Here is a 17401-nt window from a genome sequence, read left to right on the forward strand (position 1 = left end):
GCTGTAAGAGCCCCCAGTAAAATGATTTCAGAGAATAAAAACAAAGACCACTCCATGTCAGCAGCAGGGAGGACAAAGGAGGGAGCACTAGGAACTCATCCTTGGAGTTAAGCCAGAGCCTTGCGCTTGGACCCGGGCTGGTCCTTGGACCATCAGCCTAGGCATCACCTGGAAATACAGAATCCCGGGACGCAAGCCAGACGATCAGATTCAGAACCTGCATTTCCACCAGATTTCTTGCTGATTTGTAGACACATTAAAGTCTGAGGAGCATGGAGCTCTCTCGTGGTCGTTAGGGCTGTCTTCATGCCTAAGAATTAGCCTCAAGTCTTGTTTGAAGAAGCAGGAGCAGGTGGACCCATCTCCTTCACCTGGCACGGTGACTCCTGAGACCTGCCTCAACTTGAGGACAGCCCGTTCCCATTGAGATGGGGACCCCCTTTGAGTGTGGGCTGCTTGTCCCAACTGGATGCTGACGACTGTGACTCCTAAAATCTGACTTCAACCGACAAATTGGGATTTTTTTCCCCAATAGAAGAAACTTATACAAGTGATTCTGTTTCTAATCTGGGTGGAGATAATGAGGATGAGGTAGATGGTGATGATGATGTCATCCCCATCTTCATGTTTATTGCTTCCCAGCATCTGCCAGGGAATAGACATGACGCTCTATCTGTAGAATAAATCAATAAATTATTCTTTTAAGCTTCACCAGAAACACTTATCAGCCATCTTCAGCCAACAATCCGGCAAGGACAGGAAGAGTTCCCATGAGCACCGGTGGAAGCCCCTTCATAGCTCCATGACGTGGTTATGAGTCAGGGTGAATGAGACAATGTGTGAGGCCCCAAGTGTGACGTCCAACTGCGACAAGCCCCCACACCCACAGCCTTGTGTCGCACAGCTGACTTGAACAGATCCTCCTCCAGCCCTTGGCTTTGAGGGAAAATGCTGTCCTGGGTGACAGTGGGTCTCAGCAGGAAGGCTCCCTGCTGAAAGCAGCGGTGATATTTCAGTCTTGAACCACTGAGCGCCACGCCATCAGCTTGGATTCTCTGGTGGACGAGAAGGAGCACCGTGACCAAGCAGAATGGACACGGTGACAAATCAGAACAGAGGCCAAGGCCAATTAGAATGGACACCTTGACTGATGCAAGTGGACATGCGAACCAGTCAGAATGGCCTGGTGGGCCATCAGGGAAGGCACTGTGACCAATCACAGTGGACATAAGACATGCTAGCAATACCAGCCTTGGCTAGGGACAACATGGTTGTGCCCGACTGATCCATGCTGGCTAGGCCGGGGTAGGCTCATCTTGGCTGGTAATTCTCCAGGACCCCTCATATTCTTGTAATCCCTGCACATGGGACTAGCTTCTATCTTCGTCACAGTGTTGGTGATCGGCCCATGGGCATGCAGAGAAGGCCCTTCTGAAGACTGAAAGCGCTCACTAGCTTACAAACCCCGTGCCTGTGGACAAACTTCCAAACCTTTCTGGGGCCCAAGCTTCATCTGTCAAATGGAGGGAATAGTACAGATTTCACAGAGCGGTTGTGAAGGCGGGATAAGCTCAGGCAGGCCAAGCACTTAGAAGTGCCCAGAACACTGGAACGAATGTATGGAAGTGAAGAAAAATAGCTCAACAAATGGTAGCAAAGCCCACCTCTCTACAAGATGGACCGATCCAGTGGCTGCTTTAACCACGGGTTCGAGCAAAAGCACCATTTGCGAGCGTGGGCAGTGTCTCATTCTGCTGTTCACAGGGTCGCTCTGCGTCGGAACTGCAGAGTTACTCAGGGGGGCTACCTTCATGGCGGGTTATGCATTCGGCTGTTAACTGCAAGGTCAGCAGTTCAAAACCACTACCTGCTCCTTGGGAGAAAAGTGAGGATTTCTGCTCCTAGAAAGACTTAGCACCCCAGAAACTCTGTCCTCTAGCACCCCTATGAGTGGGTCTCCATCGCACAGCAGTTAAGTTTTGAGTGGTAAGAATGAGAAGGATGGATTTTTAGGTCAGGAGAAGGATGTTGACATACACCACCGGCCACGGTTGCACTATTCTGTAGAGCCAAACGGTTGATGCAACCAACATGCCCACCAAGAGATGAATGAATAGATAAAATGTGGTGTGGTGCATGCAGACGATGGAGTGCACCTCAGCCAGGAGGAGAAACGGAGGCTTGGCACATGCTGCGGTGGGGGTGGAGCCTGAGTGAAATTAGCCAATCACAAGAAGGCAAACACTGTATGACCTCACTTCAATGAAAGACAAGAAAAGGAAATTATATAGAGACTAAAGTTTGTTTGGTGGTTAATGGGACTGGGGGGGGGCTAGAGAAAGGGGGGGGTTCACAGTAGTGGGGAAACCACTTTGATTAGGGGTAGGGTCACCCTGCCTGTCACTGTAATGGATGAAAATAAGTTGTGCTTCTGTAAAAAGTTGAATTGGCAAAAGTTGTGTGATATCTTTACCATAACAACAAAACTAAAGAGCAGCTGATGGGGCTGCTTATGCACAACTAGACAACTCACTGGTCTGGTTCCTTGGTTTTGAGGTTCAGGGTCATGGTTTCATGGGACAACCTAGTTAAGTGGTCTGATCTTGTGGTTAGTGTTTCTGGTCTATCTCCTTGTGTGCGTGTAGTGCCTGCTGTCTTGAAAGCTTTCTCGTAAGCTTACGAGGACCGAGCATGGCCCAGTTGGTCTCTATTCACTTGGAGCAAGAGGAAGAAGGAGAATCAGGAAGAGGAGAAGATGGAAATGTGTGACTAACTGCCTTCATGAACAACTGCCTCGCAAAGAACTGGGTGGTGCCCAGTTACCATTATGAATATTTTTAACCAAGAGTTCATGGAAGAATTCTGATCCAAAGAGGGAAAATGTAGAACAAAACTTCAAATTCTCACAGACTCTAGACTTCCTGGAGCCATGGTGGGTGGATGAGCCCCTGAAACTATTGCCCTGTGATAACTTCCACATCTTAAACCAAAAACACCCCCTGGAGTCATCGTAAAAGTAAATTGTTTAACCTAACTAGGGAAAAGGGTCTTCCCTGATCGTCTTTCCAGGTGTGTGGTCTTTTAAGCACTCACTATTTGGGATCAAAATGACAACATCAACCCAAAGGGCTGGACAGGAACTTATGTTAACGGAGGAGGAGCAACTTGGCATCGGAGGCCGAGAATAGGGGCACAACTCGAATCTTGGAACCAGTGTCACTGATTGCACATGTAGAAACCTGGGAACAGAAGAGCCCAGATAAGGCCTGACTGCCAGGCTGACCACCGTGAAAGCTATAAGAGCTCCTGGACAGAGAGGGAGAAACATGGAGAACAGAGTGTCAATAGTAATAATTTAAAAAGACCAAGATGACTGCTCTGATAGGCCGTGGGAACACCCACATACTCTCTAAGCCTGGATTAGTGGCTCAACTTGCAGCCCAAGTATAGACGGGCCTATAAAGTGGCCAATCACATCAAGGTACATATTCGTTATGCCAATCGGCACAGGAGATTGACTCTTCATTCATAACAGCAGCATTTGCCCAGAGATAGGGATGGACAGGAGGGACGAATGGAAACAGGAAACACAGGGAGGGAGCAGAAAGCACTCTGGGGGCTGGAAAGAAAGGCCACAAAACAAAATGAGAATGAACTTGTGGACTGGAAAACCAGTTTGCTCTATAAACTTCCAGCCAAGGCACCACAGAGAGGGTTTCAAAAGAAAGAAACTGTGTGTCTCACGGCACATATTCTCAACAGCAGCTGCATCAGTGGAATTCAGAGGGGAAAAACTAAAAGGAGGATTTTACAGAGCACGTTGACATAACCATTTCTGTAGACTCACCTCCGTGAAGCTCCACCTGAATCCAGAGAGGGTCTCCAAAGACAGCCTGGCAGCGAGAGCTGTTCCCTGACCCGGACACACCGGAACACCCCGTCACACGGAGCCTCTCCATCTTGCCTCGAATGGTCACTTGCTTCTGAGCTGTCACGTGCCACTTGCTGGTCGTGCACTCAGCCAACACTGTGAACCCCCCTGGAGACGGGAACCGGCAGACCACACTGCTGGACAAACTGGCAGCCACAGTCAGAAACATTACCCACCTTGGCTACACGTATACATACGCGCACACGCACACATACGCACATACACGCTGCTTTGCAAAGATAAAAGGACTAAGAAAAAGCTGTTGCATGAACTACCTACACCCTCGGTGTTCTAGAACGCTACAGGTAGGTGTCCGCGAGGAGAGGACGAGGTCCGAGGTACCTGGTTGGCTCAAATGGTTTGCTCTCAACTCCTAACCTGCTGTGTGTGGTTCAAACCCATCCAGTGGTACTGGAAGAAAAGGGCTGGCACTGGGAGGCTGGAGGGAGGGTGGGGTGGATAGGGGGAACCGATGATAAGGATCTACATGTGACCTCCTCCCTGGGGGATGGGCAACAGAAAAGTGGGTGAAGGGAGACATTGGACAGGGCAAGATATGACAAAATAATAATTTATAAATTATCAAGGGTTCATGAGGGAGGGGAGGGGAGGGGAGAGCAGGGAGAGAGGGGAAAAATAGGGAGCTGATGCCAGGGGCTTAGGTGGAGAGCAAATGTTTTGAGAATGATTAAGGCAATGAATGTACAGATGTGCTTTATACAATTGATGTACATATGGATTGTGATAAGAGTTGTATGAGCCCCTAATAAAATGATTTTTTTTAAAGAAGAAAGAAAGAAAAGGGCTGGCAATCTACTTCTATTAAAATGACAGCCAGGGGCAGTTTGCCACCTTGAGTCAGAATCACCCCTTGACCACTAACAGCAGAGGCAGCACCGATCCATTGTGGCTCCACATGCCTTTTCTGCCTTTCACTCCTTCTGGCTCACACAAGCCCCCTCCCTGTGGCTGTGCAGACAAGAGTCTGTCTCTCCACCTCTGAAGCCTGAACTGTCTGGGCCATAGAATTTGCTTAACTTGACCGGGACACAAGCAGAGGCTAGGAAGGTGTTGTACATTGGAGATGCGCTCTCTCGCTGCGAGGAACCCTTCTGTCACCATGTGAATGAGCCCAAGCTAGCCTATTGGGTGAGGTGATAGGTAGGGTTTTTTTTGTCAACATGGCCCCTATGGGAACACGTGTCACTCAGGTTGCAGCTTGATTGGAAGGCGACTGAGATAAATGCCTCCCTGGAGGCAGCCTCCCGCCCTCGCTGCTTTCACCTTCCTGTTGACAAGTCACATGGAGCCATGGTGAGACCTGTGAGAGCCTTGGAGATGTGTCTGCCTCTACTGGATCCACGAGACTTTGCACCCGCTGGCCTGTGATCTTAGTGCATTTGACATCATTACACGAGCTGTGTGAGTCTGAAGAGGGATTTATGGACTAGTTTCAGATTTAGGGGCTGGTATCTGACTTATTGACTTGATCTGGACTAGGCTGGGCTGTTTCTTAATATACAATTACTCTTTGATATAAGGTTCTTTCTTATACATTTAGGAGCATGTCTGGGTTTGTTTCTCTAGTCCACTGGTATGACACAGGTGGTGAGAGACACATGACTGTAGACCAATGGTTCTCAACCTTCCCAATGCCACGACCCATTCATATAGTTCCTCATGTGGTGGTGACCCCCCAGCCATAAAATTATTGTCGTTGCTACTTTATAATAGTCATTTTGCTACTGATATAAATAAGGTGACCCCTGTGAAAGCGTTGTTCAACCCCCAAAGGGGTCGAGACCCACAGGTTGAGAACCGCTGCTGTAAAGAACACCCAGCTCACCATCTGGTGTGTGAGCAAGACCACCCGGCGCTAGCTGAGCCTCCTGTCCTCCTGGACATCACAGTACTCTATCTTATCACACCAAGAACCACCCAGTTGACCCAAAGGACCACAAGAAATTGTACATGCTGCTTTGAGCCACTACGTTTTGGAGCTTATTTGTTTATGCCTCGAAAACTCACAGATACAACCTGCATGAAGGCCCACTGAACCCTCTTACCTGGGGGTGGGGGGAGTGGCGGGTAGTAAGGATCCAACGTGTAGCCATCTCCCATGCTAATGACACAGGACAAGTTCCTGATGCATGGAGAGAGGAGCCACGTCAAGGAGACGGTGATGTTCTCAAAGACATGGCTCTCATTGGGCACCCCCAACTGCAGGCCTGCAGGTCAAACGCAGCAAGCCACCAAAGCAAGGTCACAAGACCGCACCCTTATCCACACCTTGGTTTTTACGTGACTTTGGCTACCCCAGAGGGCTTTTCAAGTTCTGAAGTGTTTTATTTTTCTCCCCAAATCATTTCATTAGACCATAATGCAGACATCGCACCATTCAATAGTTTAGTCTTACCAAGCTACCACAGTCATTTCCAGAAAATTTCCTTCCTTCCTTGTACTACTTGATATTGACTCCCCTTTACCACCCCTCTTCCCCTCCCACCACCCCCAGGAACGATCATTCTAATATTTGACTCTAGAGATTCACCCAACCTGGGTTTCATATACTGAGAAACATAAAAAGATACTTAACTGTGAGTCAAGAATGCTACCCACAATAACAAAACACAACAGATTTTATATATATCCAGATCAAGCTCAAAGTGTATCAAAGGGGAGATCTTAAGTTTTTATTTTGACTCTTGAAAGTTCTTTTGAACTTAATTTTCCATCAAGAGACAATGTATGACTGCAGTACTGAATTCAAAATGTGCTTGAGTGCACGTGTTTCAGGAAGGCCTTCCCAGGAAATTGGTAGCTGTGGTTGTTTCCAGAGGGGTGAGGTCAGGGGTAGGAATGGAGGGGCCAGATGTTTCCTTTCACTCAGCACCCTTGTGTATAATGCAGATCTGCACACATACCCCCCTTCGGTGCCACCCCTCAGCCTTCAACTCTTCCTGGACCACCCATTTCCTGGGAGACCTTTTGGCACATATACTGGCTCGAGTGGGGCAGCATGTTTGAAATCAGGGAGAGGAAGAGTGACCCAGGTCACTGGGTGTCAAGCACCCCTGGCCTTGAGCTATGTGCCCGTGTGATGAGGACACCCTTAGGGCTGGCAGCCAGCAAAGGACACGGGGACCCATGTTCCTTTCCAAGCTGCCAGATGGAATTATTGAAAGCTGTCTAAACTTGTGGTCTGCACTTCCCCAAAGTAGAAGAGACATCTCGGCCACTCTTCTTCCATGCAGGCGCGCCCAGCAAACTTGGCATGGCTTTGATGCTGTCCTGTTCTCTGTGGTCCTCTCTCCCTTTGCATGCTGGGCCTTGCTTCCCCCGGTGGCCCCTGAGAGCCCCAGCATTCCTTGATTGGACTTCTCTCTCCCAAGCTGTTTACCCCATTGCCCTGCCCACCCCAAGGAACTGGTTGGACTTACTGGTTTGACATCATGACTTGGCCTCTGATACCATGCCCTTAGGGGAAGCGCTCTCATACGCTGCCCTCAGAATGTCAGCTGGGGCAACCATTTGGGGGTTGGGGTTGGGGGAAGTGTGGCAACATCTAGTAACATTTCCGTCCTCAGTGATCCAGCACTCCTGCTACTGATAGTCCCGCCTCCAAAAATAATACCAGACACATTGACAACTACTAAGGTCAGTCTCCAAGCATTGCTATCAAACCGTGGACAGCCTCACTAAACAAAAATAATCAAATTAAATAGCTGTTAGTTTCAAACACTTCCTGCACCTGGGTCTGTGTATGTCTGAAGGTGGTAATACCCTGCCCTCTAACCCTTCCCAGAAGAAGTCTACCTGCTCGGATTTATGCCGAGTCAACATGGCAGCGGGACATCCTCAAAGAGCCCACATCAGGCTCCTTTTCCGTGTTCTTTGAGTCTGGGGAAACGAAAGAATTCGGAAGGGGCACCCTCAGGGCTGTGGGGAGGGTGGGCTAAGGTTCCCCACCACAGTTCTCCCAGGACAACCTTGACAATGGTCAAGATGGGGAGAGATTCTTCGATTTTCCTGGTCTTTTCCTACTGAGACAGCTTTCAGATTTCTTAAACTTCTTCCTGTCATCTGAGCTGACTCTTGGCTTTGAATTTAACTGGCCCAGTCAGAGCCCCTCAGAAGCCCCTGCTTGAATTGGAGCTTGTTTGACCCTGAGGGGTCTAAGTCAAGGTTCCCTGTAGGTCTTATCCACTGAACATAAACAACCAAGCACACTCCTCCGAGTCAATGCCAACTCATGGCAACACCACAGGACAGAGTAGATCGGCCCCTGTGGGGGTCCCAAGCCTGTAACTCGTACAGAAGTAGAAAGCCTCGCCTTTCACCCACAGAGCTACTGGTGATCTAGAACTGCTGACCTTGGGGATCGCAACCCAATGCATAACCACTACCCCACCAGGGCTCCTACTGATCGCAAACACATGCTCAAATATGTTCTGTTTGGAATAAACCTGTGTGTGTGCAAAATGGAGCCTCAGAAGCACTCCTTTGTTGACCGCCCCTCATCCATGCCCAAGGAGGGACACTTTGTCATGACACCTAACTATGAGCAATGGGAAACAACCTCGATGTCCATCCGTAAAGGGATGGGTTAACCTCCAGCATGAGCTTCTGTCACGAAGAGATAAGAAAGTGGCTTGGGAAGATCCCCTGGGTATATTCCTAAGTGGAAGGTGGGATTGTAGACCAATGCATGAAACACAGCGATGTTTTTATAAAAGTATGCTTATACATGTATACATATTTACATTCACACAGGCAAATAGCCAGGTATATGCGAATGTCAAAAACGTGGGGATGAATTTATTCTAAACTGTTAACTGTGGTTCCCTTGCGGGGGCAGGGGTCAAACAGAAAGTTACTACCACTAAGTCCATACTGTCTTATAGCAAGTCTGTAAAACAGAGTAGAACTGCCTCTATGAATTTCTAAGACTGTAGCTCTTTGTGGGAGTAGATAGCCCCCATGGAGCTGCTGGTGGTTTCAAACTGCTGACCTAGGGGACCACAGCCCAGTGCATCACCACCATGCCACCAGGGCTCTTTGTGAGGGCTAGGACTGTAAAACTGAAGGGACACCCCCTAATGTATAAAATTATCCCAAATTGTGATGGTTGTTGTACACCATCAAGTTGAATGGGGCTCTCTGTGACCCTGTCGGCACAAGCAGAATGAGTTTCCAAGGTTATAATCTTTATGGAGCAGGATCCCCAGGTCTTCCCTCCTGTGGCTGGTAGTGTCGAACCCCCAACCTTTCAGGTGGCAGCTGAGTGCTCACTCATTGTGCCACCACGCTGTGGAAACGTGGACTGTTTCCTGCTCTCAGGATGTTTGCATTTTAAAGACGCCCCTGTATGTTTACGGGAAAGATGGCAGTTGAGCGGGTGTGGGGTGTGGCACCGAGGGACCTTTGGACCCCTTTCTCCCAAGCCGTCTTTTCTTCTGACTGTTGTATGTATTGGGCTACCCATATAAGATTTCATTTGAAGGGTCTGGGCATGAAAATAATTTATTTTGATTCTTTGCATAAGGACTTGTCTCCTATAATTATGAATATTTGCAAATAGAGACTTGAACGGCTTACACCCAGAGGGTCCTAGAGGTGGGTCGGTCCCTCCACAGGGCAACATCTCTGAGTGAGGAAGTGTCAGTGCACAGCCCATGGGCCTGAGCGCATAGTGGCTGCTTGTGCAAGGGAGTCTGGTCCTGCTGCAGAAACAAAAAGGAAGTTCCCCAATGAGCAAGACAGGGACTCACCTTCCAGGCCCTGGTACTGCACCCACAGGTAGCTGCCCAGAGTGGGGCAAAGGTCTCTAAAGTAGGTCCCCATCTGCTGCCACTTGGCAAGCCTGAAGCCCCTGGCACTGCCCTGAGAGGTACCCACACCCTGCAGAAGTAGGGGAGGGAGGGTGGTAAGAGGGAAAAGGAGAGTGTGTTTCACGTAGAGCTACACAGAGCTGAGAGACCACCCAGTCGTGTACTGTGTACCACGGTCACCCAACAAGGGCCCGCTAGGGTCTCCTCGTGGACAGGTGCTAAGAGAGTAAGAAGAGGATTGCTGCCCTCACCTACCTCATGGGTTAGCCCAGTGCTCCTCACCCATCAAGGTGCCTCATAATCCCTGGGGGGGGGGGCAGTGTTTGTGAAAACACAGCTTGCCTGGCCTCTAGTCCAGGAAGCAGGGTATACAGCCTGAGAACTTGCATTTCTAACAAGCTCCCAGGCTGTTGGTCAGGGGACCACATCTGGAGAACCACTCGTTCGGCAGCATCTTGTCAAAATCCAGCATTCTGAGACGTGGCACAGAGGGGTCAGAATTGGATTAGTAGGGTTGGCCAACAGGAGGCACTGGTGGAAGGCACAGGGGCAATGTATTCACTTCCTGGTGCTGTGGTCTCAAACGGAAACAACCGACTCTGCCAATGGGTCAATGCCAACTCAGAGTGATTCACAGACAGGCTAGAACGGCACCTTCAACTATTTACAGGAGAAGATAGCCCCATCTTTCACCGGAGGTGCAGCGATGGTGGCTTTGAACTGCCGACCTTGCAGATAGCAACCCAATGCATAGCCACTATGTCACTAGGACATACAGGCACAACGTTGACACTGATGGAGTGGATGCGTGATCCTGGCACCGTGAGATTAAGAATACTCCAGGCCCTGCTCAGATCTCTTCCCACACAGTGCTTGCTCCCACTGGGCTGCAGCGTTTTTTGGGGAATTTGCGGCTGAGCCTCCAAGGGAGCCCTCCACCCCACCTGCCCCTGCCCTCCCCCGGTCTCTGCCATTCAGGCTCTTCTTCCTCGCTGGGGCACAGCCTCAGGATGCAGGAACATCCTGGGGACATGAGAAGCAGCTGGCTGACTCCAGCATCTTTATCCCCCAGGGGAGTGATGACACCATTCGGAACAGGGTCAGGGAGAAAGGCCCAGGAGAGAGGGAGGCTGCTACAGGGTCTGCTGGTTTGGCATCCCTCCCTGCATCTTGATGGAGCCTTTGGGAGCTGCTCAGAGCCTGAGCCCATCCCAGCCAGAAGCAGCCAAGCCCCTGCTTCACAGAACCCTGGCCCTGGACAACAGCCACCACCACAGGAGAGGCCAGGGACTTCTTGAATGTCGCAGGCCATGGAGAGTCCCTTAGGACTCCACACCTCCTGGGAGGGCACAGGAGGTCTCTGCATCCAGGATTTGGTTGGGGAGAGGATTGGCAGGGAGGGGTTTCTTGTCACCCCTCGAACTGCCCCTCAGAGTCAGATTTAATCACATTCAGAAAAGCCAAGTCCTACAGAAAGTTTCCCACAGGAGGGAGAGCTACTGTCCAGAATGTTTGTCTCTGCTTCGTGTCTGCGAGCCGAGATGAAGACGCAGCCCTCAGGGCCGGCAACCAGCGAGTCGGGCAGTTGGGGCTGAAAAGCAAACACTAGCCCAACAAGTGGCAAGAGGGTGGTGCATTTCAAAAGCAAGATGTGGAGCAAACCCACCACAGATCTAGAAGACAGTACAGAGACGCAGTATTGTTTGCAAAACAAGGCTAGGTCGTGTTTAATCCATGGCCAGGGAGTCCGATCTGACTCACAGCGAATCTATCAAAAGTTTCCAAGACTGGAAAGCTTTATGGGAGTAGACCGCCTCATTGTTCTCCCACAGAGCGGCTGGTGGATTTGAACTGCTGATCCTGTGGTTAGCAACCCACCATGCCACCAGGGCTCCAGTATATGAAAGATCACTGGGGGGAGGAAGTTTTTTTTTCTTTTTGGCTATAGGTTTAAAATATTTCAAAGTTTAAAGCATTTCAGAAGCAAAGTTCTGTTTGTAGCAAAATGCCTCCCCAGTCCACCAGGCCCTGTTTCCATGTCATGTGTCGCAGCGTCCTGCTGAGTGCTATGGGCAGAGCCCGGCGCGTTTCCCTGCTGTGTCTGAGGGCCAAGCTCAGGCGTGCAGAGCATCTGCGGCTTCCTGAGGGCTTTCCTGGGCAACCTTGGGCGGGGAGGGAATACCAGAAGCTGCCCTCTGCACACAGCCTTGGGGCCTACCTGCCACCTCATCCTTCACGCTGGCCCAGCTGCACTCCGTATCCAGATCCTCGGGGTGTCCGGGGCCCAGGGTGCAAAAGTGGGGAGCCTGGCACTCATAGAAGGCGTCCTGCACCTGGATGGCCTCCCCTGACCCCTCGCAGGCCAGCCTCTGGCCGATCTCTGTGGGAGCGGAGAGTGATGCCTTAGGAAGGCACCGCCGTGGAGGGCTAATGCCTAGAAGGTTCTCAGGGACCAGGGCAGTGAGAGGCAAGGACCCCTCCGGGACCAGCTCAGCACTAGTGAGGAATACAGGAGAGCGGCCAGACTGGGGTAGGTCCAGCCCGCCCATGCTGCCTGCGGGACCTCCAGCCCGTTGGTTGGTCTCTGTGCCTCCTCTGTAACAGGGCTTCTCAGCAGCACAGCCCCTGAGTGTGGTGGGTGTTGTCAGCCACCTCCGGGTGGGACCCCCACCCCTTGAGTGCCACGCAGGGCTGTGCTGAGCAGGATGGTCAATGCCGTGGCCTTTCAGAAGCAGACCGCCACCCTTGTCTCCTGAGGCACCTCTGAGTGGATTCAAAAACCAGCTGCTTGCCACCAAGCGCTTAACCACTGCACCACCGGGGCTCCTACGGGGGTGTTAGGAGGATTGAGTCAGCTCCAATGGGTGGGGTAAGGGCTGCGCAGGGGACATTTTGTGTGTCCTGGTGTGATGGTTCCTGTGGGGCTGCGATCTGCCAGGCCGGCAGTTCAAAACCACCAGCCACTCCAAGGGTAACAGGCAGGGCTTTCTACTCCTGAGAAAAGTTACAGCCTCGAAACTGCCAGGGGCTCCAAGACCCAGGGTTGCCAGAGACCAAGAGCCAGGCTTCAATGGGGGTAGGAGAGAGAAATTCCTAACACATGGTTCCGGAAGCTTCCAAATGCTCCAACTGAGCCTAGAGAGGGATTTGAACAGACATGGCATTTACTCTGAGCCAGGCAAAAGCAGATGGAGCAAGGGCCCCTGGAATGGACGGATTCAAAACACAGGGAGGCCTGGAGCTGGACAGAAGCTGCCTGTGCTTCCTGGGAAGCCCAGGAAGTTGGCGCAGGTCATCCTGAGGCTGGAGTGCACCTGAGATGCAGGGTTAGGGGCCCACAAGGAAGCCCGGGCAGCAATGGCTCAGTGAAGACACTAGGACTGGGCTGGGCCCACAGGCAGCTTCTGCCAGGACTTCACACTGGTTTCCCAGGAAGGGTCACCAGGCCCTTCAAGGAAGCCCATGATGGGCATCCCTGGGAAGGGGCAAGCCATAACATGGGGCAACTCAGGAAGCGGGGCAGGGTAAGGCAGGGGAGGAGGCTGAGGAGGGGGAGGCAAAGTGGGGGAAGGGAGGCAGAGGCCCAGGTCTGAGGGGAACAACCCCTTGTTGCTGCCACCCTGCATGGAGAGCACAGGACCAGGGGGGTGAGCCCAGCTGCGGGTAAGAGACAGGAGGCAGAGCCGAGAGAGACAGGGAAGCAGCCGCGTGCACAGGAGAGCAGGTGTGGGAGATGGACAGAGACGCATGTCACACCAAGAGAGACAGACCACACAGGTGGGCAGGAGAGACAGAGGGGGGCATGGGCCAAGAGAGAGCCAGAAAACAGAGCGAGCTGTCAGGGAGAGAGGCACCCTGGTAGAGCAATGGTTGCGTACTGGGCGGCCAGCCAGAGGTCGGCAGTTTGAAACCACCAGCGGATGGATCCTTAGGAGAAGGGGAGGCTTTCTACTCCAGCGCAGAATTCCAGTCTCATCCTCCAGGGTCGCTGTGAGACAGCATTGACTTGGGGAAGCGAGTTGAGAGGTGAGCAAGGATAGCAAGAAATCCTGGTGACAGAGCGAGTGACTGAGGTGAGCGAGGCCAACACAAAAGGCAGGCCCTTGACCGGGGACAGAGCACCCTACAGAGACACGGAGAGAGACAGACAAGAGCACAGTCAGGGAGGACAGAGCCCTGGCTGGGGAGACAGAGGGCAGGAGGGTCCCTCCGAGCTGTTCACCAGATTCACAGATGAAGGCAAATTCTTGAGAGCAGTTGTCGGTGGTGGCACACCAGGTAGAGGGCCCTTTAGCAAGGTAGCCACAGGTGCCCGCTGCCGCCTGCCCGTCGCCCCAGTTCCTGTAGGTGGCAGCGGAGCCATCCAGCCAAGTCCCAGGCCCTGTGAGGAGACAGAATCGGGATGTATGTGTGTGTGAGTGTGCATATGTGTGCGTGTGCGCATGGATGGGTATCAGGATGTGTGTGCATGTGCATATGTGTGAATGGATGGGCATATGTACGTGTGCACTGTGTTAATGTACATATGCGTGTGTGTACGTGTGCAACACGTGCTCGAAAACTAGAAATATTTCAAGGACACGAGGGAGCTGAGAAGCCGTATGAAGAACACTGACTCCAGGCTTTCACTGTGAAGACAGCATATGTGTCCATTCCTCCTCAGAAGAGATATCTGAGCATATGGCTGGGGGAAAATCCATATAGAAGATAGGAAGTCCAAAGGAAACATCTTATCTTTCCCAACCCATGAATGACTTTTGAAAGTTTCTGGTGAGTCATATCTCAGATTTTAATCCCTATGTCAGCACTTCTCGGGGCCTAGCAGTGCAGTGGTTACTTGTCAGGCTGCTAACTGCAAGGTCAGCAGTTTGAAACCACCAGCGGCTCCACGGGAGAAAGACGGGGCTTTCTACTCCTGTAAAGAGTTGCCGTCTTAGACACTCACGAGGGTGGCTCTGCCCTGTCCTGTGGGGTCTCTGTGAGTCAGCACGGGCTGGATGGCTACGAGTCTGGTTTGGTTTAGACCCATGGTTCTCAACCTGTGGGCCGTGACCCCTTTAGGGGTCGAATGACCTTTTCACAGGGGTTGCCTGATTCATAACAGTAGCAAAATGACAGTGATGAAGTAGCAATGAAAATAATTTCATGGTTGGGGTCACCACAACATGAGGAACCGTACTGAAGGGTCATGGCATGAGGAAGGTTGAGAACCACGTTTAGACTTATGCCCGTCTTTAATGGCTCTCGCAAGGCTCTGGTGAGCATTTTGCCTAGGCAGTTTGGTGGTAAACTGCAAAAAGGCAGGGCGTCTTCCTTAATTTTGAGTCATCTTTTCCAGTCTCTCTGATAAGGTTCAGAAATAGAGACTTGGCCCACTCTTCTGATTGGATAGAGACAAAGCATGGATACAGCTCAGGGCTCTAGGGGACGGTGATGGCCAGTCCAGAAACCCAGCATCCTATCCATGTCCAACACTTGTCCAAAGGCTTTGTGTTTCTTGAGGCCTGCAACAAAAATGGCCAGGAAAGGGCTCCTTCCCTCGAAGGACTCAGAGTTCACAGGGAAAGACAGACTCCCAGAACCACACTGTGCCCAGAGAAGTGTGGGCCAGGCCCTACGGGTGGCCGGGGTGCACAGGGGCCAGCCTGACTGCCGAGGGGGTGTGGGAAGGAGTCACAGAGGAAAGGTTCGGAAGACTTCCCAGGAAGTCCATTCAAACCGGACTCTAATGTACACGGAGCTGTGCTCACCACGGAACCCCTTCAATCTCACCACGAGCAGGGGAAGCCACGGAAGTCCTTTGAAGACAGCGGAGGGATCATTTTCTGAGGCTCAGTTCCCTCCTGGTTGCCAATAATACTAATCATCGCCCTCCCTTTCCCCTCATAAGAATTCCACACCGTAAGGGCCACGGAGCACGCAAGATTGACGAGCACCATTCCAGGCTGAAGCCCTCGCTGTTATTATCGTTGTTGGGATCCTGCAAAGTCGCGGGTGTTTCTAGAACATCAGCTGTGTGCAGAGGTTCTGTGCTCGGTGGTGTTGCTGTTACGTGCTAGCAAGTCGATTTTCTACGGACAGGGACGCCACGTGATGGGGTGGAACTGCCCCCCTGGGCCTTGCTAGCCTGTTATCTTTTTCTTTCTTTCTTTTCCCGGCCGCTCATTCCCACGTCGTACAATCCAGTAGTTCAATCACATCAAGAAGACTTGTGCAGTCATCACCACCATCAGCTGTAGAGCATTTTCTTCCTTCTTGTCCTCGTGATTATTAGCTCCCCATGTCCCCCCATCCTCCCTGGCCATCCCCCCAAGGAGATATGCCTCCAGCTACTGTCTCTACAGATTTCCCTCGCCTGGATTCCATTGACAGAAAACATTAAACAAGCAAACAACACAAACTAATAGAATAAAACAGATAAATGCATCAAACATGAGAGTTCATGTAAATGGATCGTCCAAACTCACTGCTATGGAGTCGATGCTGGCTGACGTCTAACGCCCCCCACCCCCACCCCCACCCCCCACCCACCCCGTGGGGTTCTGAGACTGTAACTGTTGACAGGAGGAGAACGCACAGTCTCCTCCTGAGGAGCTGCTGGCTCCTAAGCACGATCAAAGGACAGGGTGCTAAATGTTAGCCCAACCATTGCACCTGCAACAATCCACTCTCCAGACCATTCACACCCCTGGGCTGTGGTCAGAGGGGATCCCCCAGGGCAGACCACCACCTTTACGGGCCTTGCTACTATGAAGCTCCTCCCTGGGTTAGAGCCCCACCCTCTGAGCTCGCAGCTAGGTGCTTAACTGCTGCTTCACCAGGGCTCCTTCTGCCGAGGGACTGTAGCCAGATCTGTTTCTTTCTTGCCCATCTAGGAGGAGGGCCTCCTTACCAGGGAGCAGAGCGACCCCTTTGCTCCATGGCGCTCTGGGTGTGGAGGGGTGGCAAGAATCGCACCCCCAAGTTCTCCTCCCACACCGTGAGCCCAGCCCCTACCTGGAGCAATTCCGGTGGAGGCCGAGCTCCCCACGTGTTCAATCCACCATTCCCTGCCCTGGGCGACGTGCTCCTGCAGGAGCTACTGGTGCCTTCATCCCGGATGAAGAGGAGATGGCCCCCGTCCCCCTCACACCAGCCCTCGGCCCCACGGAAGGTACTGCCGAGCGGGACAAAGTTATAGCAAGCATCTCTGAAGGCCACCTGGCTCTTCAAGCAAAGGCTGCTCTCCTCGGGCCCAGCAGCGGTGACCCTAAAACCCAGAGTCACCCCCAACAGCACCAATCCCACTGCAATCACCCTTGAACCACTGTAGGGGCGTCTGAAGGAGTGAGCTCTCTGGCCCTTCATATGCCGGCACTTCCCAACCACTGACCATCAATCTGTCCACCACCCACCATCAATATGTCCTTCTCTCGGAGGCAGCAGAATGGCTGCCACCTTCGGCTTTTCAAACAAAAGGCCGGGCATGATTTCGTCTGCATCTTCGACCCACCCTGCACTTTTGTCCATGCTCGGTCCTCTGGACCATAATGAGGACAGCTTGTCACTGTCTGTCTGTCACTCTGTTGCCTGCTGGTCTCCCCTAAGATCTCTGTCCTTGCTCCCGAGGGCCAAATGGTTCCCAAGAAGCATGTGGGAA

The 17401-nt window shown here is 51.9% G+C and overlaps 1 protein-coding gene across 1 annotated transcript in view; it reads right to left on the reverse strand.

Moving 5' to 3' along the window:
• Nucleotides 1-17109, reverse strand: part of LOC142431785 (polycystin-1-like protein 2) — a 33940-nt gene extending 16831 nt beyond the window's left edge. Inside the window, 8 exon segments of the mRNA XM_075536738.1 lie at nucleotides 3848-4072; nucleotides 6016-6159; nucleotides 9703-9772; nucleotides 9774-9814; nucleotides 11981-12142; nucleotides 13985-14143; nucleotides 16759-16842; nucleotides 16845-17109. Of these exon segments, the coding sequence (XP_075392853.1) occupies nucleotides 3848-4072; nucleotides 6016-6159; nucleotides 9703-9772; nucleotides 9774-9814; nucleotides 11981-12142; nucleotides 13985-14143; nucleotides 16759-16842; nucleotides 16845-17109 (1150 nt within the window).
• Between the last annotated feature and the right edge of the window lie 292 nt (nucleotides 17110-17401).

The sequence above is a fragment of the Tenrec ecaudatus genome, chromosome 18 (genome assembly GCF_050624435.1).
Source record: "Tenrec ecaudatus isolate mTenEca1 chromosome 18, mTenEca1.hap1, whole genome shotgun sequence".
In the NCBI taxonomy this organism is placed as follows: Eukaryota; Metazoa; Chordata; class Mammalia; order Afrosoricida; family Tenrecidae; genus Tenrec; species Tenrec ecaudatus.